The sequence below is a fragment of the Coloeus monedula genome (genome assembly GCF_965178545.1).
Source record: "Coloeus monedula genome assembly, chromosome: 5".
NCBI classification, from domain to species: domain Eukaryota; kingdom Metazoa; phylum Chordata; class Aves; order Passeriformes; family Corvidae; genus Coloeus; species Coloeus monedula.
This window is the reverse complement of record NC_138785.1, coordinates 11,327,875-11,339,885: the sequence shown is the minus strand read 5'-3', so window position 1 is coordinate 11,339,885 and position 12,011 is coordinate 11,327,875. Positions and strand designations below refer to the sequence as shown.

Below are 12,011 nucleotides of genomic sequence, written 5' to 3'. Positions count from 1 at the left end.
ATATGCTGCCTCATCTTTGGATTATTTCACTCTGCTGATGTGTTCCTCACCTTCTGCCTGAGATGTGACTTACTTATGCTTCTGTTTTGCTTTTTACTATTTATTTTCCCTCTTTTCTTTCTTTTGCTCCATTTTAATTCATTGTTCTTATCACAGGCTGATAAAAGCAGTTTTTGCACCTCTGGGGAAGTTTTCCCAAGTGAGGAAAGAGGAAATTCCCTGAAGTAATTTTACAGAATTTCTGGATTATTGCTCTGGGTCTGTTTCTTGTCCAGCTAATTCAGGGTCAGTTGAACTGGAGTATGCCCAGCGATGTTGCCTAAAGCCACAGCAGATGCGCCATGCTCTTTTCTAGCTCTTTACTCTTTCAGTCTGTGCTTTTTCTGAACCAGAAACCACTCCAGCCCACGCAGAGCTGCCAGAGCTGTGTGTGGCTTCAACCAGAGTTGTCTTAGTCTCTTGGTCTGGGGATTTTCGTTCATCTTATCTGGAAGAGAAAAACAGATGCCCTGCAAGGCTGCTGTGAGGGGCAAGTTTGATGGTGCAGGAGGAAGATGTGCATAGTCCTGCCTCTCCAAGCAGGAGACAGCATCCCTTATTCCCTTATCTCCAGTCTGCAGCCTGTGGTGTCCCATCCTTGAGTCACTGTGGAAGTGAGGATCTCAGGAAAGCCAGGGTAGACTTGAGCTGTTCCTGGACAATAACTGGAGTGCTGAGGTGGCAGATCTCTGCTAACTGGTGCGCTGACCTGCTGTGCCTAGGAGGTGCTGGGAGAGCCCTCACCAGCCTGCAGGTGCCACAGCACCTTTGAAACTTGTTGGACTTGCACTGGGAACTGATACAGTTCCAGTCTTTGGACCAGTGATGAGAACCAGTGATTGGAACACAGGCATTTTTGTTGAAATTATGTTTTTGCATACATGCCGCCTTCTCTTTTTTCTTGTTTTAATGGCTTGGAAATTTCCTAATGATTCTCTGCTCTCCAGGGGCAAATGTTTATTTTGCATACGTCACTAATATTTTTTTCACACTTGCTCTTGTGTTATGAGTAAGTGAGCAGGATTGGTCATTACATGAAAAAAAATCACCAATTCTGTGTCTTAAGTTTAGAGTAAAAGCTTCATAATAATGCATGTAGAAATAATGATCAATCTCCATAATAATGGCAGCATTTTTTCTGTGTAGAGAATATATATTTACACCTTTCTAAGAGCATCAGGTGTGTTAACTGGTTTGTGTTTGCATTGTACTCTACCCTGACTACATAAGATGCTATTTAAGGCATATTTTCTTTTGGCACAATTCCACTGAAGATAAGAAAGCAGCTTCTGCTTTAGACAGTGGGTGTATTTTGCCACAACTCTGAAAAGGTTGTATTTTACTAATAAATTATCCCTGTAGCATATTTTGCTCTGAGTTGGAGCATAGCTGAGCTGTAAGGCCTGCATGAAGGAGTTTTTCTGGCCCCCTGGTACATGAAAAAAAAAGTCATAAAGCACCCCAGTGCAAATTCCAAAACAGAGTACAAGAGGCATATGCTATTAGCAGTGTATATATGGTTTAGAAACCAAGGAAAAATTCTAGGGAGGTCTTCAGTACAAAGGATTAGCAATTGTAATGAAGTTCTATCCTGGTTAAGATAACAGTGTCTCAACAATTTGTGCCTTAGGTTGGGTTGGGATCTAAGAAAACCTCTTGAAGAACAGCCTGTTTTCTGTAATTAAGTATGAGTAAGTATCACTACATTGGTTCATTAGTATTGGTTAGTTCAGCAGACTGATGAGCTGACACTGTGGGAAAGAAGCCAAGGAAAAATGCAGCTATCATGCTGAATTTGATTTTGTGAGCTTTGTAGCTGTTTACTTCTTTTTCCTTTGCTGCAGTTGCTGCATAAAATTTAGAGAAAGTCAATATATTCTGAGCTCTTACAGCCTTGGCAAGATCAGCACTGATTACAAAAACACAATCAGAAATTTCTTTGTCCCTAAGCAGCAATAAAGTGTTTGAAGGTGCTTTTCACAGGAAAGATCACAGTCAGAGGCATCTTGCCTCTCCTGGATTTAGGATCAAAAGAAATGAACCAAGAACAGCTCTGCTGGAGGTTGTTGTTGTCCATTTCAGGACAGAATAGCAAACTTTTATATCTCTTTCTTAAATACTGTAGTCAGTCATTTACATCAGTACCTCCTTTTTCTCTATGTGTCACTTAATTATCCTAGTAGATACTTATCCTTCTGCAATGATAGGTGTTTCATAGCAATAAGATTGTCTAAGGAAAAAAAATAAGTTTGCCTAAAAGAATTTCCTTCTTTTGCAAGTGCTGTAGGGAAAAGGTGTCGCTCCTCTCTCCATGGTTGCTGCATTTGCCTTTTAAAGGAAACCTGATTTATAGTTAAATGTTTTGGAAGATGGGCAAAGGACCAAGGTGAGTGCTAGCAGTGCCAAGGAGAAGCGGGAAATGAGTGAGAGGGTAAGTTGAAGGAAATATCTCTCTGCTTTATAACAGAGAAGGAAAAAAAATCAGAAATGTGGGTGAGAGGAGATCAAAGCACCTACATCATCGCAAAGCAAGGGCTCTAGAGTAAAAAAAGAAAAAAATATTGTATGGTGAAGTCTTGTGTTCTGATAACTTCAGTAGTTGTATCTTCAGTAGTTTTTGATATCCACAAAAACAAGGCTTCGTGCTGCGAGGCTGTCTTTGCTTCTGGCCTTCCCCTGCATTTTTTTCTTCACAGGCTGGACACCCTGCAAGGGCATTAACTCTGCCTGCCTGGTGTGTCTCAGTTTTAGCAGTGGGAACAGAGAACAGCAGCATTCCTGCTTTGCTGTTCTGCTGGCATCTCTCCTCCTCCACCCAACAGGGTGTGAGGGCAGAGTGGCAGCTGCGTGGGGGTACCTAGGCGATGGTAGTGCCTGTGGGTCCCAGAAATGGGTGGACAAAGACTTCTGCATCCTGCTCTGCAGCTTTCCCACACCATAGGCTGAAGTCCTGCCTAAAACCTCCTCAGTCCCTTGCCCTTGGTGATAGTAACACCTTTCTGGGATGGGCACTGAGAGGGGAGGTGTCCAGGCCCATCTGCAGGACCCAAGTGTGATGTTCTGCATTAAGGGTTGATGGAGAATGCAGTCACCTCAGGTGTTGCTGCTGCTTTCCTCTGCTTTATGCTGTGTTCATACCTCTGTGGGGGAAGCGGACACTTGGTGTTCACATATGTGGTGCAGAGCTCAGAGCCACCAGCCCACCCTCCTGCCAATGCATCAGAAATGCACCCTTCTGCCTTTAGTCAGTCCCTCACTGGGGCTTTGAGAAGCAAGAGGCACTGACTGCCTCAGTCCCAGTCCTTCCTTGTTCATCACTGGTCTCAGAAACATGTATGGTTTCCCTATTTCAGCTTATAGAGAGACTGCCGGGTATAATCAGACTTCTGACTTTGGCCCTGTTGTTTTGGTGTCACGACTTGAATTAATCTTTCTTCTCTCCAGGGAGTTAAAACTTTCAGTTCCCAGTTAGTGTCAAAACAAAACTATGGTTTGAGACCAAAGGTCCATCTGTCTCAGATGGTGTTTCTCATAATGGTGAACAGCAGCTGCTTGGGGAAGAGAATAAGCACAGGATGAACATTGAATCCTGCCTCTCCAGAATGGCTCTCCCAGCCTCCAACAGTTTGTGGTCCGTGGGAGGTTTTTTTTCCTAGTTGCTCTTGGATGTTTTGAACACCTAGATCCTGTGTTTTAACCCTGTATGTGGTCATGTGAGGCCCTTCCTATTTTATTCAGAACCTCCTTTTTGGCTTAAGAGTCTTAGGTGAGGAACCTCACTGAATTCCTTTGGACAAGCTGATCTGTAGCTGCCCATATCTGTTATGAAACCTCATTAGAAATTTGGTGTCCTTTCTAGTCCCCTGGCATTGAGACAGTTTATGCAAGACATTATAGATGACAGTTCGTAGTCATTCACGTGTGACATATGATGTGTTGACTATGTATTACTGCCACTTACTGTATATCGCTCTTCTGCCAATTTTTTTCCTATAGTACCATTTATTAATAGTTTAGTTTGAGACCAATGCCTCGAATGCCCAGTAGGAAAAGGTTCCTTCCGGGAACAATCCTTTTACCGAGTTTGAATTCTTACCAGTAATGTAATGCTTCCCCTACATAAGTGTCTAGAACGTTGTTTAAACAATCTTATGCTTCTTCTGCCACAAATTGGGTGAAACTCAGAAATCAGATTTTTTTAAAATACTGCTTTGATTTTCAAATGTTATTTTTGAGTTCACAAAAACATAATGTAAGGCTATGTTGTTGGGTTTTTCTAAGGAGAAAAACACATAGCAGCTGTTATTCTGATCAACTTATAATTGCACCATACAGGATAGAAGAACTGAGATTGATCTCTCAGTGGATGGTCTTAAAGACTTGGAACCCTTGTTACAATTATGAAGATAGTAGTTCAAGGGCACGTTTTGCAACTAAGATAGTAGTTCAAGGCCAGGTTGGATGGGGTCCTGAGCAACCTGATCTAATGAATGGCATCCCTACCCATGGCAGCGGGGTTGGAACTAGGTGATCTTTAAGATCCTTTTCAACCCAGACTTTTCTGTGATTCTGTGATATTAGGACAACTTACATGGCATTCTCATTAGCCTGTATACCATGTCTCATGTAACTTCTTTGGAAAGAAACTAAACACAAATATAAAGCAATACTCTTTAAAGAGAGCAAGGTCTGCAAGAGAAGGTAGTATCTTCTGATGGCCATGGCTATAGCTTAGACAATCACTACAGCACATCACCATGGAGTCCTCTTCATTCTCTTCAGCAGTAATTTTTCAGCTGAGTTGCTGTTCTAGAGAGAAGAAAAGAGTATTTTTAAACAAATGTCTGTTCTTTGCTCCGAATTTGCTTTAAAATGTTACCCATCATCCAGACCATAGTGTAAAATCCATTCACAGGGATGCAGGCAGCAGCACGAGCTGTGGTAGGAGAGCTCTGGCGTGGTTGGCAGCACAGTGAGTCCCTGTGCAGGAGCACTGCTGAGCTCCCAGGAAGTATCACCACCACCACTGAATTCCCTGACACTGCCTGGGGCTGGCATGGACTGCAGGCTGAGCCTGGATGGAATGTGGAATCGGTTAGATTTGCGGCTGTTTTACTTCCTTACAATAGCTGCTGGTTAGTGAAATGGATTCCTAAAAATGAAATAGTTTCTTCAAGAAGTAAGGAAGAGTTGCTTAGGCTCTTGCATCTTCATGTAAGGTTTCTGCTCCTGGGCTCTGAGCTGGACTGAACACTTGTCAGGGCAATTTCTGCTCTCAAAATAGTGTTTGGCTTTTCACTGACAAAATCTGTAAAAGTAAGCACTTTAGTACTTGATTTTGATCTACAATATAAGACAAATCTTCATTTATATCTTGATAGGATATCTCAGAGAGAAGACTCTGTATGCCTCTCAAATTGAAATTCTATTCATATAGTTCAATTAACTTCTCTGACTGACTTCTAGCTGTTGCCAAGCATGAAGAATTAAACTGCCTATTCTAAAATGTGTCAGAAAGACCACATTTTAGAACCTCCATCAAAAACTGACAAAGCATTAAAGGAGCAGCCCACCAGTGCTGGGCCTGACTGCTAATGAGGAGAAGAGAGGACTGTGCTCAGTGCCACCTCTGAAGCTCCCAGAGCAAAATCAAGGAGTATCACAGGTTTGTAAGCGCAGCCTGCAGCCAAGGTGTAGAATTTATGTACATCTTCTGGATTTAAAACCTGTTCATTTCTTCTACAAAAGCCACTGTTACGGCACTGAAGTCTTTCATTTCCTCTGTCACTAGTGAATAGATGGTTACCCTTGAAGTTTGCAGGTTTTGCATAAAAGCATACCTGCTGAAATGTATTTCCATAGCCAAGTACTGCAGAAGGGGTGGGTTTGGAGAGGGTCTTCTGGATCTTTTCCAAAGCATGCATTTTCTCCACCCAGAAATACTCGATTAGGCAGATATATTTCAGCAAGTTAAAATGACTTAAATCATCCCAAATGCCTCTACTTTCTACCTTACTTGTTTGGTTATTGGCTCATTAGGAGAGAACACTGATATGTTAAATGTTTCCTTAGCCAAAAAAAAAAAGAAGAAAAATAAAATCCATTCACTGCAGCCTGAATACCTTTGATTTATGAATCTCTGATTCATCCTGACAGATACTTAAAAATTCATGTCAAACTCTGCATTAATGTTGGCCAGAAAAGGAAAATAAATGTGTTAGGGAACAAGAGTGCCACAAAACGCAGTCCCCACTGTGGGTATGTTTAATGAAAGGCAATGGTAGCATTTAACTTGCCAGGGAAGCATCAGTCCATGTTACTAGATACTTTTCTCTTTTATAATTCTGTTGAACAAATATGTACTTGGGCATAAAAATGCACCTCTAATACTGATGTCTCATTATGTTATTTCCCTTCTTTAATTAGCATACCTTTTCTGTATGTTGGAGCTTATGTGAAGCTGAGATAATACATTTTGTTTAAAAAGGGAGAAAATACAAGTAAATTACTTTCTTTTTCTTTTATTTTCTTCCTAATATTGAACATATTTGAGATTAAAAACATATCTTAATAAAATGATTGATAAATAGCATTCTCTATAGTGTCTTGGAGAAATTATCATAAACTCAGTAAAACATTATAAAAAAATCTGATTATTATTTGTCACTGCTTGGGTTATTTTTCCCAACAGTGCTTCATTACAAGCGGTAATGTTTTCCAAGAAAATAACCAGGTAGCCTGAAATTTTAATATATTAAGGGTTTGAGTAAATAAAAGCAGCTGCTTTCCTCTTGGAATAATTGTGTGTTCTACTTTGCATTTTGAAACAAGAGTTTTATTTAGTATATATGCATGGTAATTTGCTTAGCGTCCTGTGTCCAGAAATATTAAAGCTATATTAGACATAATTAACCATAATTTAATTAAACATAATTAAACACATTGTTAAAGTTTTTATAGACATGCAAGATTCAAGATAATTAAATAGTTAAGATACTACCTGTATTTTCTACTGGAAATGGGTTTGTGTCTATCTTCATTTCTGTAGGCTTTCAGGTGATATCCATGCAGTGTCCTAGGTTGTATTGATGATGATGTTAAAGGTCAGTACTGGATAAGTCAGTGGGACAGAGTGGTGGCTTCTGAGGGCAGTTGATTAAATTCAGTGGTTTTGGCTGTGGGAATTTTCACCCTGGGTTCTTTTTGGCTATGCGTGAAATTGGTGCTTTGGTTTTCCTGTAGAATGAATTTTAAATTTTTATTTTTTTTAAAGACAGGGAAAAGAACAGAGGAAGCCATGTGGACAGCTAAGCCCTGCTCCAGATAATTTTTCTTATTGACTGCAGGAAAATTACTGGCATGACACCAGTGCCCTTCTCAGCCACTTTGAGACTTGGCAAATTCTCCCTAGGCCATTAGGGTAATGTTTGCATTAGCATTTTATAAGAAACAGGTATCAGAACAATTGCAAGGCTAGATTCATCTTGACTGCTGATGGTGGACTCTTGGTAGAAAAAAGAAAGGGAAATAGCTGAAAAATAGTAATGCTTTATAGAAGAGTATCAGCAGGAAGGTTACATTTCCAATCATGGATATCTAAAACTCCTGACTCGTCCAAACTCTTGATCCCCTCTATTCATTGAGTGGCCTGTTCATAATCAGGGAAGTGTTATGATGGAAAGTCTCATGAGAGGAAGAGGGGTAGTGTTTGCACTTCTGCTCTGAGACTTGAGAGAAGGTTCAGTTCCCAGCTTCATAGCAGATTTTTGTGAGTAGCAGCAGTCTGCCACAGCTGTTTCAATACCTCCAGATGATCCAGGCACCCAGCAGAATTTTCTAAAGTTTCCACCACAGTTAGTGTTTTCTGCTGAACACCACACCCCTGCGTATATCCAATGTCCTGCCAAACACCTCATGGTCTTCAGCGTCCAGATCCATTTGAAAACCTGGTTTATACCTCCCAGGGTCTTTTAGCGAAGAAGTGTCTGAACTGGACTATGAAGACCAGGATACAGTGCTGCACTGGTGAAGCTCACTTTGGATACCAGCTTGGGGGGAGAGGGATGCTGTTGAAAATGCAAGTCACCCTCCCATGCCTCCATTTGCGGCCGAGTGATCCCTTCCCATTTCCACGAATGTCCCAGCCACAGTGAAAATACAGATAGCCATGGGATTAACAACATATCAGCCAACTTCCTGGGATTTCTTTTGAAATTCTGAGGCCCCACCCCAGCCTTGCTCTTTGAGTTCAGGCACCCCCAGTTTGTACCTTTCTAAATGCCAATTTGCGATTGTTTCATTTGCTGTTGTTTCTAGCCCATTTTTATATTGCAATACACCCTGTCTGTCCTTAGCTACTTAGAACAATTGACTATTGCAAAACATAGTTTAGGCGTAAAAATAGTCTACATGCTTGTTTCATGAAATGAAAGAGAACAGAATATCCCTAATATTAAACCATAAAGCAGTGATAGTTTATTTGTGAGGCCATAAAAGGCATTTAACAACCTGGCGAATCCCAGATAATTTTAGACCATATATTTCATATACACAGGGGACGTAAAATTGAAAAGAAGGGAAAATAGTTTCAGCAATGTGTATTGCAAGGAACATCAAACAGTGCTGTACAGAAAGGAAAACTGGTGCAGAGTTGAGGATAGCTAGATTGTGGTGGAGGGCCCAGTCCACAGGATCATGGCAGAAGGCTTGGCAGGACTGTAGGAAGTCCCTGCTTCATCCCATTAGTGGGATTTTGCTGCCTCAGCTGTGCTGACTTGCATCCTTGTGGAGCCATGCTGCAAACTGTGTCAGGGGCTGCAGAGGCAATTTTTTGTGGAATTAAACAGTGCTCCTGACTTCAAACTTGTATCAGTTGGAGCATCAAGCTGCCAGCAGAGAGTCCCAAATGTGTGGGCTTAGGCTGTGGGGAGCCACTGGGAACATGTTGAGCTGCTCTTTGGTTGCTAGCCTGGTGCGAGAGCAGTGATACTTTGGCACATTCTGGTTGTGAAACCATGTGGAAATCTGTGACTGAAAGTGTTTCTGATCTGAATGCAGAATTTGGAGGGGCTTCTCTGACAGACTCATGACCCTGTAAAACAGACTGTGATGAATGTATATGGAGTGTTAAATGCAGTGTGCCTCCCTTTCTGCAGTGTTTACAGCAATATCATCCAGATAAGTCTCAGTAGTGCTGGAAATCTGTGTTTATGTCAACCCATGGAACACATTTTACATATCTCTCCAAGATTAGTATATAGAAACACACCGTGTAACTAGTTTCAGTTGAAACCTTCATCAGATCCATCTGACTTCTCTCTTGGTAAGCAGGAGGGAAGAGCAGAAGAAAGCACAGCTTTCTTGTTACTGTTTTGCCAAAGCTGGACAAATCAGAGGGCTGGGCAATCACCTGCCATATGAAGTTCAGCAAGGGCAAGTGCCAGATTCTGTACCTGGGATGGGGCAACCCTGGATGTACGGACAGACTGGGGAATGAGAGGCTGGAGAGCAGTGCTGTGCAAAGGGACCTGGGGGTCCTGGCTGATGGAAAGTTGAATGTGAGTCAGCGGTGCCCTGGCAGCCAAGAGGGCCAGCTGTGTCCTGGGGGCATCAGGCACGGCATCGCCAGCTGGGCAAGAGAGGGGATTGTCCCGCTCTGCTCTGCACTGGGGCGGCCTCACCTCCAGTGCTGGGAGCAGTTTTGGGTGCCACAATATAAAAAAGGTACTAAGCCATTAGAGAGGGTCCAAAGGAGGGGTCTGGAGGGAAAGCCATATGAGGAATGGCTGAGGTCACTTGGTCTGTTCAGCCTGAGAAGAGGAGACTGAGGAGTGACCTCATCACAGTTACAACTTCGTCAGGAAGGGAAGCAAAGCGGCAAGCACTTATCTCTCCAGTGGGCAGAGACAGGACCTGAAGAAATGGCATGAAGCTGTGTCAGGGGAGATTTAGGTTGGATATTAAGAAAAGATTCTTCACCCAAGGGGTGGTTGAGCAGGTTGAACAGGCTCCCCGGGAAAGTGATCACAGAACCAAGCCTGACAGAGTTCAAGAACCATTTGGACAAAGTTCTCAGGCACGTGGTGGAATTTTTGGGATGTCCTGTGCAGGGCCAGGAGTTGGACTTCAGTGATCTTTGTGAGTCCCTTCCAACTCAGGATACTCTGATTCTGATTGCCTTTTGAGATCACTTGCTTTACTTAAGGTTCATTTTCTCTCTCTGTCTGATAGGCTTAGAAGATGTTGTAGCAATAATGATTCCTGAACCCAAAGGAAAAGAAATAGTGAGCCTCCTGGAAAGGAACATTACTGTGATGATGTACATAACCATTGGAACACGCAACCTGCAGAAGTACGTCAGCCGGACCTCAGTGGTGTTTGTCTCCATCTCCTTCATTGTGCTGATGATCATCTCCCTGGCATGGCTGGTCTTCTACTACATCCAGAGATTCCGCTATGCAAATGCCAGAGACAGAAATCAGGTGAGTAAGGCTGGAGTAACAGTTTGTGTTTCCAAAAAATCACCAGGGATTTAGCATAGAAGTAAAAGAAATTGTCAATGTGTAGTAAAATCAGAAAACCAGAAGAAAACCCAAGCAAGTGAAAAGAATGGGAATATAAAAATGACTGTGTTTGGGAAAAGCCAAGACTTCTGTCAATATAGATGAGATCCAAGAGAAAAAAGAAATTAATAGTGTATATATATTATGGGGGTTTTTTTCCTTATGCAAAACACACAAAAAATAGACAGAAAGTTGATGTTTATTTGTGAAAAGATTGTTTTGGTATATATAGCCAAGTGTCATAGCAAGGTATATAGCTAAGGACCCATGAGATCAAAATGCTGACTAAAACACTGTGAGGTATGTGTGTGTGAAGCAATGGTTCATGATAACTGAAGAAAGAAAAAAAAAAAAGTATTCTCATTTTAATGCTTCCTTAGAAGGGTCTTGGGTTTGAAAGACAAACATGTCCCTCTTCATTTGACAATGATCACTGAACAGGACTGTAATGGTAGCCACCAATGTTATTAAACCATTGCTATTGGTTTTGGCATCTTGTCCAAACCCCTTGAAAGAGCTGAAGAGAAGTCAGCAGCAGTGGATTTATAAAGCATTGTCCATCTTTATGGTAGTTCAGCAGTGAATAATAATAACAACAATAATAATAAATTTAATATTTTCTTGTCTGGATGCAACTATCTCAGCAGAACTAGGAAGCTGAGGCTTCTACATTTCATTCTAATGGTACAGGTAGAAAATGTTATCAATGTATGAAATCTGAGGAGATAACCATTTTACTGCAGGAAAAAAAATGCACTGTAATTCAGAGAGATTTCTGAACCCTCAATAAATTACTGTCAGGGCCAGGAAGGTTGCCTTGCTTATTCTGCAGAAAAGGTAAATTTGAGAGTATGAATAATCATCTTGTAGAGAAAAGTGCTGCTACACACTCTGTAACAAATACTTGATGTGTAGGAATCCCTTGCCTTCCCCCACTGAAATTCAGGCGTCCTCTGAAATAGAGAGCAGCTGCTCTGTATTTACAGACAGAAAGAATATATTTTCCTTTTAAATATACAGTCTGAAATTTTGGATAGCAAGAATGAGAGTATCCCAGCTGGAATTTGAACATCATTGGCAGCAGATTCACTGTGACTGCAACGGCTGTGATAATTTTTAGATGCTTTGTCTGCAAAAGCACATGCATGGCTAATTTGGGTGTGTAAGTGTGCTTTCAATCAAGTAATTATACAGGCAGATTAGCAGTGTAAATAGACATACCTAAACATGAAACTCAGCAAAATAAGAAGCTCATTCAGGTAATATGTTATAGTTTGAAACTGATGTGTTTATATGTTTAAACATATTTTCTTCTCAGTATTTTCTTTCCGAAGTCTGAATGAGACCAACATGTACACAGGCAGTTGTCCTATGGAGAGGTTTTGATAACTTGGTTATGATACTAGTTCT

At 41.4% G+C, this 12,011-nt stretch overlaps 1 protein-coding gene across 1 annotated transcript in view; it reads left to right on the top strand.

Moving 5' to 3' along the window:
• The window catches only part of RNF150 (ring finger protein 150), a 122,153-nt gene that overhangs the window by 58,624 nt on the left and 51,518 nt on the right, over positions 1-12,011 (top strand). The window contains exon 2 of the mRNA XM_082281874.1: positions 10,270-10,520. Within this exon, the coding sequence (XP_082138000.1) occupies positions 10,270-10,520 (251 nt within the window). The remainder of the gene's footprint in view (positions 1-10,269; positions 10,521-12,011) is intronic.